The 12595-nt window shown below is 50.1% G+C and overlaps 1 protein-coding gene across 1 annotated transcript in view; it reads right to left on the bottom strand.

The window, feature by feature from the left end:
• The window catches only part of TOX2 (TOX high mobility group box family member 2), a 109480-nt gene that overhangs the window by 36186 nt on the left and 60699 nt on the right, over positions 1-12595 (bottom strand). Inside the window, exon 3 of the mRNA XM_045295389.1 lies at positions 5570-5815. Coding sequence (XP_045151324.1) covers positions 5570-5815 — 246 coding nt within the window. The remainder of the gene's footprint in view (positions 1-5569; positions 5816-12595) is intronic.

Raw genomic sequence — 12595 nt, forward strand, 5'->3', positions numbered from 1 at the left:
TTTTTTTCCCTGAGTTTTATAAATGTAAAAAGACATATTTCTTTCGTTTACTGCCTTGGAAAGGAAAAAAAAAACACAAAAAATGCCAGGAGAGACTTTTATCCACTCTGCTGGGTACACTGGAACCCCTGGGCCTCTGGTACCCCCACTTAGGAGACCTGTCTCTCCCACTGCCACCTCAGGGAGCAATCAGACAACACGGGGCACCAGGACAGCTCACGGGGCACGTTTCCCTCTCAACCCCTTCCTTTAACCAAGACGAATCCTGCCCCAGGCCCGGCAGACAAGAAGGCGGAGTGGGGCCCTCACTTCCCAGCAAGCAGAGGGGCTGTCCTGGTGTATCTCAGCCACTGCCCACCTTAGCTGGGGTCCTCTCCCCAGCCCACTTCTTGGAAGCAGGCGGCCGCTGCCCCAGCAAAGGTCACCAACACCCCAGCGGGTGGAGATGGACAAAGGCCGATACAGTGGAAAATCCCCAAGGCCGGTCTATACAACGAGTGATGTTATACACAGAGTAGCTTATACCTCATGACCCAGCCTGCTGTGTGCCCAGCACCCGGAGGGGCACGTTACCTACATGGGCTTGGGGAGCCCTCCCTCGGAAGTGTCTCTCAGGCCAGGATGTGATGTCTATTTTAAAAGTAAGAAACTGAGGGGCAGGGACGACGATGAAGCCTTTGCTCTGGGTCACCCACCAAACCCGCTGCTGTTGAGTTGATCATAGCAACCCCATAGCTGGTGTTCCCCAAAGTGGGGCGATGGCGTGATCCACGGGTGCTTCAAAAGCAGACACTTACCTTTTACCCTGGATTAGGGGCTAGGGTACAAAAGTTTTTCCTTGTGGGGGTGGTGGTGGTGGGGAACGCTGAGTAATCTTTCTTCGGAAAAGATGGTGGTAGGCCAAATAAGTTTGGGGACCAGTGCTTTGGACCATCTAGAAGGGACCTGAAGCTGTAACGCTTTACCGGAGGGCTGTCTCATCTTTCTCCCATGGAGCAGTTTGGGTTTGAACCACTGGCCTTGTCGTTAGCAGCCCAGCTCTTAACCTACGATGCCACGGGGGCTCCTTTGGGTCACAGGAGTGGATGGCAGTGGGGGAGTCAGGTTTGAAGTCAGGTTTGCCCGACCCGGACAGCCCACGCTCCTAACTACTAGGCGTTTCTGTCCGTGAGGGAGAAAGCAAGACACCGTCACGACAGATGACCAAACAGCCACAGACGTCTTCCCCTCCCCTGCACCCAGGCCTTTCTGTGATGGACTGTCACCTCTCCCCTCGAGACCTGGGGTCAATTTCTTCACCCCTTGAATCCAGGGCTGGGGTGACTTGCTTTGGCCAATGGGGTGCAAGCAGAGGGTTGGGAATAAGTGCTGCAGGCGGGTTGGTTCAGGGGTGGGGGGCGGTGAAGCTCCCCCTCTGTTGTTCTTGGGGGCTCCGTGAGCACCATTATGTGAACAAACACAGCTCTCCCTGCGATGAGCACAGCCAAGTCATCCTTACGGTTCCAGTTGACCCTGGGCCGCCTTCCACTACGTGAGGAAGCCCATCCTACAAGCGTCCCGTGCAGGCCCTGCCAAGGTGAGCTCAGAGACAGCCGAACCAATCCAGATCCAAAGAGGCTCCCTGCTGGCCCGTAGAATTGTGAGAGAAAACAACAGCTCACTGTGTTTAGCCCCCAAGACTGGGATGCTTTGTTACACAGCAAGTGCTCACAGCTACCATCTTAAAACAAAACCAGATGATGCATTACAAGCAATACAATGAGAAGGTTTGCCTAGGAGGTCTCTAGAGCCTTGGGGTGGTAGGCGGGGCACGTAGTGGATTACAAGTTGACCTGCTAATTGCCAGGTCAGCAGTTCAAAACCACCAGCTGCTCTGTGGGACAAAGATGAGGCTTTCTACTCCCTTAGAGAGTCTCAGAAACTCTCAGGGGCAGTTCTACCCTGTCCTATAGGGTCCTTCTCTCAGAATGGGCTTGAAGGCCATGAGGGAGGCCGGCTCTAAAATATTCAGCTGCATGGCACTCAAGGAGAAGGCTTTGAGTGACAGCTGCCACCTTTGTGGCTCAAGACTGGACCCCCCAGAGGGCTCAGCTTACGGCACCCCCACCACCACATCTTGTCCACTTCACTAGACTCCATGGAAGGAGTGGAGGAAGCTACTTCTCTGGCCTCACCGAAGGTACGGGTCCCCAGCAGCTTGTCTGAGGAACATCAAGCTTTGTCCCCTCGTCCAGGATAATTCCTCTCCTGGGTCAGACCATAAGCTCGAACGTTTTCCAAGGATGACCCCCAAATAAATTACTTCGGACTTAACAGAAGCTGCTTAATAAATTCCGCTCCTCTCGTTTTTTCCTTGGGTATTTTAGAAACTGATTTATACATACAATATCTCTCTCAAAATGAGACAATCAACACAGGATAAAATTATTGAGTTATAAAAATAGGGGTCAGATGGAGGTGCAGCGCTTTAAATTAAACCGGCAAAATATATCTTTCATACTAAATGGACTCTTTTTGTCTTGGAAATGAATGTTTAATCAGTTAAGACACTGAAGTCGAGGGAGAAGCCTTAAGCATATTTAATTTTGTAAGAGAAGGCCCGATTCCAATACTTTCCTAGATTCCTCCAAGCATCTGTGCCTTCAGAGCGGGAAGGCCGAGGCCTTCGCTGGCCGGGGAGGCTGAGCAGGCTGGAGCAGGGGACAAGGAGGCCGCGTGGCCTTTGAAATACCTGGTGTTATGAGGTGGCTATCAGATAGCTTGGCCTCACCCACATCTCCAGGAACGGTACCTGGGCTGACAGCCTCCGGAGCACCTGGCCAACAGGGCAGCTTCAGTGCTACCTGCAGCCCAGGGGCTGACAGCTCTGTCCCTTGATCGCCTGGCAAAACTGCGAAGTGGACAGTAGGGGTCAGGACTGGGTTTGAATTCTGGTTTTGCTGGCCAATAGCGATGTGATATTGATTCATTTATAGAAAAGCCTTCTAGAACCTCCCAGGGGTCAGGCCATCACTTTCGAAGGATGTGATAATTGGGCGTCTAAGTCAGGTGCCCCTTCTGGGTGCTCGGAGCATCAGGGGCAGGCCTTAAAGGAGAATGAACTACGTTTTCAGAAACAGACACTTGTCTCCACCTGCACCGGAGCTTTGCACGGGCACCCTGTGTATTCAGAGCCTGGAGCAATGCCTGGCACCGGGCAGGTACCAAGAAAGGCTGTTGGTCGGCAGAAGAGCTCTACGGTGGGTTAAAAACTGTCCCCACCCATTTCTACACAAGATCTCAGGTCCTTATCTTAGTTACTGGACTCTGCAAATGTTACATCAATTGCAAAAGTGTTCCCTCCACCTGTCCACCCCTGCCCTCACAGGTGCAATTTAGATAATTTGAATTGCTTTTGACTCATACGCGACCCTGGAGGACAGGGTCGAACTGCCTGAACTACCCCTGCGGGTTTCCCAGGCTGCACATCTTTACAGAAGCAGAACGCTTTAACTTTGTCTTGAGGTCAGGCTGGTGGGTTGCAACTGCTGACTTTGGGTTCTAAATGCCATAATAGGGAGAACAGTTCCAGTGACAGAAGAGGAGATGGTGATGGAGTGATGTCCCAAGCCAAGGAGTGCCTGGAGCCACCAGGAGCTGGGAGAGACGAGCAAGGAGTCTCTCCGGAGACCCCAGAAGGAGCATGGCCCGGCAAGCACCCTGGTGATGCCTGGTGACTGGGACTTTGGACTTTGGTCCTCCAGTATGGCACGGGGTGGGGTGAGGGGGCACTAATGCCATCGCCCACTTCCTCGGAGCCTCTGCTCCCTCGGTTCTGTGGCAAGACTTTCTTCACCAGCAACTTGTAAGCAGCACGGGAAGAATGTTTGTAAAGCCCTCTGTCAGCACTGGACACCTAGTAGGTGGTTCCAGCAGCACCCATTGAGCCCGCATGCACGCTCAAACACACACACACACACACACACACACACACACACACACACACACGCACGCTTTTGCTTTCAGCCAGCAGTTCAGGCCAATTTAAAAAATTTGTTTGCACAGCCCCATGTCACGCTCTGCCAGACACTCACCAGGTGTCTATAGTCTTATCTGGTTTTCCCAGTTGGCCTGGCCACCCTCCCCCCAGGGAAAACAGCACGGTTTATTTCTCATTACATAATGGGGGTTGGGGGCAGGGGGTGGGATACACAATCCCCCAGCCCCGGCCAGCTCTGACTAATGGGAGAAGGAAGGCTGTCTGAGTTTTCAAAGCATCTCAGGCTGAGCCCCTTTTAAAGAAATCTGTCCAAACGACTGCAAAGTGCTTATTTGGACAGAGCCCAACAAAAGCATTTCCTAGGAAGGGCGACTAGGGGGTGATGGTTGATCAGTAGATAGCGTGCTTCATAACCGTCAGCGCTGTTATAACCAGGTGGCCCTACAAATGGACCCGGGGCTGGGCAAGTCTGTCCTTTTAGGTAAATGAGACTTCAGAGAAAGCATGGCAATTTGGTTACAGGGGAGAATTGATTTTTATTCCAAACAAGAATCAGAGCAACAATACCCTTGTGCCTTCCTCTCTACCAGGCACTGGCTAGGGCCGGGCCTGCCGAGTCTCAGGTGTTCTGCCTTAAGGATGCCAGGTATGTACTGCTACGGGTCTCAAGACAAGGGAACTGAAGTGAGAGAGGTGGAGCCAGGGGTGTAAAATGGGTCCCCTGGGATTCCGGAGCCTAAGAATCAGCCCTTTGTGCCAGAAACCCGTACATCGCCTGAGCACGGAGTTCCGAACCCTGATGGCCCTGCTCTGCTGGGCTCCTTCTCATTGCTCCCTCCCTGGCTCGGTGTCCTTCCTGCCCAGCCCAGGAAGAGAAGGAATCCCATGGGAGGCCCTGAGCATGACCCGAGCCCTCCGGCCCTGCGCCTCTTTGGGTGTTACTCCACCACTGGGAGGGTCATCTCCTGCCTCTTTCTACCAGCATTTTGGTCCGCCTGGCAAATTTCTACTTGTCCCACACATTTCGACTCAAACACCATCTTCTTCCACAGTAGTCTAAGCAAGGTACGATTTTTCTTAAATCAGAAAGAAACAGAACTAAGAATCCATTTGCATGAAGTGTGCAGAATAGGTAAATCTCGAAAGGCAGAAAGTGGACTAGTGGTTGCCTAGAGCTTTGGGGAGATGGGGTGTGGGTGCAAGAGTTCACAGCTAACTCTGTGGGTGCATGACAAGCCATTGAGGGTATTTTAAATAGGTGACCTTCAAGTTCATGAACTACAGCTCAATAAAGCAGAGAAAAATAAATAAAAAGGAGACTATATGAAACACTAAAACAATGCCAAGTCTTGGTAAACGGCCCTCCTGAGGGAACAGTGGGAAAGTGTTCATTCTCTCCCCGTGTTCACCCCCAATATTTTGCAGACCCCCATGCACGCAGCCAACTGAACAGAGCATTGCACATGAGCAGAGGGTCTCATGTGGGCCTCATCAAGGCACTGGCATTCTGTCCCCCTCTCAGTCCCCTTCCCTGAAGTCCCCGCAGCCCCCAATGGCCAGCAGAAACCCTTGTGGGTGATGGGGACTCACCGTGGGCAGCTGGCCTGACAGCAGGTGGCTGTCCTGGGCCAGCATGTTGGAGACCATGATGGCTGGGAGATCCATGGCCTGGTAGGAGTACGCAGGGAGCAGACCGTTGGGTGTGAGGCCGTGGCACAGCGAGTGGTAGCTGGCTTCGTGGTCCCCCAAGTGCAGGAGCGATGGCTCGGGGAGGTTGGGAGGTGTTATTGGGGGAATCTCATAGTCTTCGTTGGTCTCGCTCTGGCTGTTATAGCTCTAAAACACCAAAAGGACACATGGCCTTGAATTAGAATTGTCCAACTGCAGAACATGCTCACAGCAGCAAGAATGACAATAACAATAGCCCCCTGGCAAAGGAGAGAAGGAGCTATCCCCCCGTAAGGCAGAGGACCAAGGCGGACCCCCTGATCTGGCTGGACTGCTGGCCCATCTCTAGACGATGCTCCTTCCAACTAGGGGCTCCTTCTCCGTATACAAACCCTGCTGTCCTGAAGGGTGGGGGCCAACGCCTGTTTCCCCCTGCCTCTGTTTTCCCATGAGATGTGGGCACTGTAACTCACCATCATGCCCCACCCCAACCATTTCACAGATGGAAGAATTTGGGCCCACGAAGGAAAGAGATCCATCTAAGGCTAGTCAAAGCGTTGGGAACGGGGCTATTATATTCCGGCCCTTGCCTGATGGTCTACGATAGATTCTGGGAGCCCATTCCTCATAGTCCTTGGCGTCAGCCTGGTGTCAAATCGATGGTCTAGCCACTCCGAACTAGGCTTTGGTCAGTCTTGTTACTGGATGAGCGTGTAACAGACAAGAGATACTGAGTATTCGGCTTCTGTTCTGTTTGTTTGCTTGTTTTTCTAACTCTGTGTATTAGTTTCCTGTTGTTGCTGAACAAATTCCTACAAAGTTAGTGACCTCACAGAACTCTTCCAGTTCTGGTGCTCTGTTCCTGCTTTTCCAACTGTCGGAGATGGTGGTGGTGTTGTGGGTGATGCCCTGGAACCTAATCACAAGGCCATCCGTTTGGAACCACCAGCTGTTCCGAAGGAGAAACAGGTGCTTGGTACTCCCATAGTGAGTTACAGTCACAGAAACCCACAGGGGCAGTTCTACTCTGCTGTCTACAGCTGCTGCACATGGGAATTGCTATGAGGCACCAACATTCCTTGGCTCGTGGTCCCTCCTTCCATCTTCAAAGTACATCACTCCAGTCTCCGCTTCTGTCATCACATCTTATCTCTGACGCCAACCCTCTAGTCTCCCTCCTTTTAAGGACTCTTGTGAGAACACTGGGTCCATCCAGATGGTCCAGGTAGCCTCCTGGAGACACAGAGACAGGCAGATCCAGAGGGACGGCAGCCATGAGAAGGCAGAAGTGTGCACTACCAAGGACAAAGGGAAACCACCGGGAACTAGGAGAGAGGCATGGAGCAGAGCCCCGCAGTGGGAGCCAACCTTGCCGACACCTGGGCTTCAGCATGGTGGGCTGCAGAACTAGGAAAAGCATTCCTTTCTGTTGTTTTAGGGCACCCACTTTGTGGTTATTTGTTGCGGCAACCTTAGGAAACGAATAGGACGATGATTAATGTCACTGTCCTTGCCATGAGTTTCAGCGACATTACTTCCCCAAGGACACAGAACAAGTAAGCAGCAGTATTCAGCATCCCATGATCCTTTCCCCACTGGAAGCATCCATGTGCCAAGGGGTGATGTCTGTGTCCCACATGGCCACAGTGGAATCAGTGGACGGTGGAATCAGGCGTGCGTATCACCAAACCCAAACCAAACGCACGCACTGCCATCGAGCTGACACATAGGAGCCGCTGAGGGTTTCGGAGACTGTAACTGTTTTCAGGAGTAGAAAGCCCTGTCTTTCTCCCATGGAGCAGCTGGTGGTTTTGAACTGCTGACCATGAGCACAGCAGCCTAACCGCATAACCCCTATGACGCCAGGGCTCCTTATGGGTATCACACCAGCCCAGAAGGCAGTCTTCCTGCTCAGAGCCACCTCGTCCCAGAGGATGGGCTATCTTAGGGCAAGACAGCCCACCTAGTGTAGGTGGCCCCATGGTACTCACGATCATCTACGTATCTTTTTTAATTCTTTACTTACTTTTTACCAGGGCCTTTCCTATGCCCCTTTAGATCCTAAGTTCCATAAGAGTAGGAATACAGTCTGTCTTTCCATCACTGCTTATCACAGAGCCTGCCCAACACGTAGTAGGACTCAACTAAAATGTGTTCAATGAGCGCATGAAATGGGAGAGGGAGGGGCCCGAGCGCTAGACCTCACCGAGGTGTTTCCATACCTGGCCCAACAGACTCCACCAGCCACAGGTGCCCTGAGTCTCTCACTGTTCATGCCTGTCAGCAGCCGCCCAGCCCCAGAGCTGCCAGTACAGGTGCTGGCACGTGACAGGTGCTCAGTGAGCGTGAAATGAATTCACAAGTCCAGTCCTTTCTGTTTAAAAAAACCCCAAACCTCAGTACACTGGAACCCACCCAACAGACCAGAAGCCTCTTGAACAAATAAGCATATGTTGAATCAAAATATTGGAATCACACAATTATGACAATTCATTTAAAGAGGCAATTAGCACACTTAAAAATAACTAACCATGCAAACATGTACATGCCACCTCCGAATAGAACCAAATCCTAACCGCTTGAAACCTGAGACCTACCCATTCTGCTAGTCTTCCCACTGAGCACCTACTGGGGACCAGCCACTGCAAGGCCGCTTCCACACACATTCTCCACTTCACGCATATTAATTCAGCCACGAAGCAACTAGTGCGTCCATTTGTACATGAAGAAGATGAGGCCTAGAGAGTGAAGTGCCACATAGTCAGTGAGTTAGTCTCAGCTGGGATTCAAACGCCACTTTTCCAACTCTGGCTCCACCATGTTCCTGTATGAGCTCAGATGTCTCATCGAGATTTGCAGTTCCGACATCTTTAGTTAATTGGACCACTAATTTGTTTTTTTACCACCAGTATCTTCATGAAAATATGGAATGATGTCCAGTTGTAAAATCTCCAGGACTTAAAGATATCTGTAAAACCTTACAGGGGAAAAAATATCAAACTTCTTCAAATAGCTGTCTCAAACATCTTCTTCCATGTTCTCTCAAGCACACTCTGTTAAGGATTGAGTTGTGTCTCCCCAAACATGTGTCAACTTGGCTGGGCTAAGATTCTCAGCACTATGTAGCACAGATCCTCCATGCTGTGATCTGAAGTAATTGTCCTTTGTGTTGCAAATCCTCACCCTGATGATAGGAATGCCTTGCAGCCTGCAGTGTGAATGACAACTCTCAGTGTAAAGAAGACTGAGAGCCTCACACCTAGACCAACAGGTCACCTCAGGATAAGTGGAGAAAAGGTTGAAGTTGGCAAGTATTTTGTCTGTCTTGGATCCACAATCCATGCTCACGGAAGAAACAGTCAAGAGACCAGATGATGGGGTGCATTGGGTAAATCTGCTGCACCAGAGGTAGGGTGTTGAAAATCAGGGATGTTCCTTTGAGGACTGAGGTGTGCTTGACCCAAGCCATGGGATTTTCAATCACCTCATAAGCATGTGAAAATTGGATATTGAATAAGGAGGACTGAAGAAGAATTGGTGCTTTTAAAGTACAGTGCTGGAGAAGAATATTGAAAGTACCGTGGGCTGCTCAAAAGGCAAACACATCTGCCTTGGAAGAAGTGCAGCCAGAGTGCTCCTTAGAGGCAAGGGTGGCGAGATTTCCTCTCTCCTACTTTGGACGTGTTGTCAGGAGAGACCAGTCCCTAGAGAAGGACATCAGCTTGGTAAGGTCGAGGGGCAGCAAACAGAGGAAGACCCTTGATGAGAGGGATGGGCACAGTGGCTGCAACAATGGGCTTGGGCAGAGGAACAATTGTGAGGATGGTGCAGGACTGGGCAGTGTTTCCTTCTGTTGGGCACAGGGTTGCTAGGAGGCAGAGCTAGCTCGTTGGCACCTAACAAGAACTACATGAGTTCGAATCAACTCAATGGCAGTGTGTTTGGTTTTCAGTATGTGAATAAGACAGGATACAATCTACAGGAAGATGAGGTATCTCGAGTCAGTGAGTCAGTCTCTTCTGCTATATCAAAGGGATTCAACAATTGAGTAGAAATGAGAGGGAAGGAGGTGGGGGGAAGGGAAGAGGTGTTAACAAACCCAGGGACAAGGGAACAACAAGCGATCCAAATTGGTGGGGAGGTGAGTGTGGGAGACCTGGTAGGGCATGATCAAGGGGAACGTAACAAAGAGGAAGTGCTGAAATCCTGGTGGGGACTGAGCATGATAGTGGGACAGGAGGAGAATCAAGGGAAATAGAGGAAAGACCTGGGAGGCAAAGGGCATTTATAGAGGTCTAGACAAAGACATGTACATATGCAAATATATTTATATGAGGATGGGGAAATAGATCTATGAGCCTACATTTATAGGTTTAGTATTAAGGTAGCAGAAGGACATTGTGCCTCCACTCAAGTACTCCCTCAACGCAAGAATACTTTCTTCTATGAAATTGGCATTCTATGATGCTTACCTTCCCAACACAACCGCTGAAGACAAAGCGGGTGAATAAGCAAATGTGGTGAAGAAAGCTGATGGTGCCCGGCTATCAAAAGGTATAGCGTCTGGGGTCTTAAAAGCTTGAAGGTAAACAAGCGGCCATCTAGCTCAGAAGCAACAAACCCCATATGGAACAACATATCAACCTGTGTGATCACGAGGTGTCGAACGGATCACTGAAGACAAATGGGTGCATAAGCAAATGTGGCGAAGAAAGCTGATGGTGCCCGGCTATCAAAAAGTATAGCGTCTGGGGTCTTAAAGGCTTGAAGGTAATCAAGCGGCCATCAAGCTCAGAAGCAACAAAGCCCACATGGAAGAAGCACACCAGCCTATGCAACCACGAGGTGTCGATGGGATCAGGTATAAGGCATCATCAGAACAAAAAAAATCTTACCATAGTGAATGATGGGAGTGCGGAGTGGAGATCCAAAGCCCATTAGTAGGCCACTGGAGATCCCCTTGCATAGGGGTCTCGGGGAGGAGATGAGCCAGTCAGGGTGCAATGTAACAACGATGAGAAATACAACTTTCCTCTAGTTCCTAAATGTTTCCTCCCCGCTCCCACTACCATGACTCAAATTCGACCTTGCAAGTCTGGCTAGACCAGAGGATGTACACTGGTACAGATAGGAACTGAAAATACAGGGAATCCAGGGCGGATGAGCCCTACAGGACCAGTGGTGTGAGTGGTGAAACAGGGAGGGTAAAGGGAGAATGGGTAGGAAAGAGGGAACCGATTACAAGGAACTATATGTGACCTCCTCCCTGGGGGACAGACAACCGAAAAGTGGGTGAAGGGAGAGGTTGGACAGGGCAAGATATGACAAAATGCCAATTTATAAACTATCAAGGGCTCATGAGGGAGGGGGGAGCGGGGAGGGAGGGGAAAAATGAGGACCTAATGTCGGGGGTTTAAGTGGAGAGAAAATGTTTTGAGAATGATGTACAAATGCGCTTTACACAATTGATGTGTGTATGGATTGCGATAACAGTTGTATGAGCCGCTAATAAAATGTTAAAAAAAAAAAAAAGAAATGAGAGGGAAGAGCCAGAGCAGAGCATGTCCTTTGGACCCAGGTCCCTGTACTGAGAACCTCGTAGACCAAGGGACAGATTGATGCCAAGATACACGGAGATTTCCATGTAATGCTGGTCCCACAGATGCTCAAAGGAGACCGGAGACCTTTCTCCTAAATTATGAGAGAATACATTTCTGTTAAAGCTTTCAACGTGTGGTGTTTCTGCTACAGTAGCACTAGATTACTAAGGCACACTTCAATCACATGTTCACTTACTCCACCCTTCACCAAAGTTCCTGCAAAGTCTATGAGTCAAGTCTACTGGATCCAATAATTAGTTCCAATCCTACCAGATCCAATGATTAATTTCAGTCCTCATCTGACCATCTCACTGGACTTTCTCAGTAGCATTTGACATGGTTGGCTACTCCCTCCTGGGAACCCATCTCTTCCCTTGGTTTTGGGAATACCACAAATATTGATCTTCTTGCATCAGAGGCCATGTCTCCTCCATCTCCTTGGTGGGTTTCCATTCTTTTATCCAACTTATTAATGATGCCATGCCCGGGAGCTGAGATCTTAGACCTCTTCCCTAAACATCCTTGCTCTCTTGGTGATCTGGAATGGTCTTAATGCTTTGATTACTATCTGGTGCTGGAGCCCTGCTGGTACTGTGAGCTAGATACTGGGCTGCTAACCACAAGTTTGCTGGTTCAAACCCACCAGCTTCTCTGAGGAAGAAAGAGGAGGCTGGGAGGCTGTCTGCTCCCATGAAGAGTTATAGTGTTAGAAGCCTTATATAGGACTGTTATGTATCGGAAGTGACTTGATGGCAATGGGGTTTGTTGTTGTTATTTGTTTGTGCTTAGATGTTGCTGACTCCTCAGCTCCTGTCTCCAACTTGGGCTTCTCCCTTGAACTGCAGGCCCGTAGGCCCCACTGCTAATGACGTTCTGTAATGAGATTTTAATAGACTTTCCAATGTAACATGCTCCAAAGAGAACCTGCTTCTCCCATGGTCTTTCTCACCTCAGATCATGGCAATTCCATCCTCCCAGATGCTCAAGCCCCAGACCGACTCTATACTGACTCTGCCAGGAAATCCTATCAGCTCCACCTTGAAAATAAATCCAAGATGTGACCACTGCCACCGCTTCTGCTACCACCGTGGTCCAAGCCCCCATCATCTTTACCCTGGATAATGGCAGTAGTCTCTCAGCTGGTTCCCTGTCTCCATCCTTGCTTTGGTCTATTCTCACTTAGCGGTCAGAATGATCTTGATAAACCTAGGATGATGTCACCCCTCTGCTCACAACCTTCCATAACGCAGAGGACAAACAGGACCCTTACCATGCATGGTCTCTGACATGCTACCTCTCCCACTCCCACCCTACCTCTTTACTTCTCGGACATCAGCTATCCCTCTCC

The sequence above is a fragment of the Echinops telfairi genome, unplaced genomic scaffold (assembly GCF_000313985.2).
Source record: "Echinops telfairi isolate 266 unplaced genomic scaffold, ASM31398v2 ScPeMD7_5592;HRSCAF=6446, whole genome shotgun sequence".
Classification (NCBI taxonomy): Eukaryota; Metazoa; Chordata; class Mammalia; order Afrosoricida; family Tenrecidae; genus Echinops; species Echinops telfairi.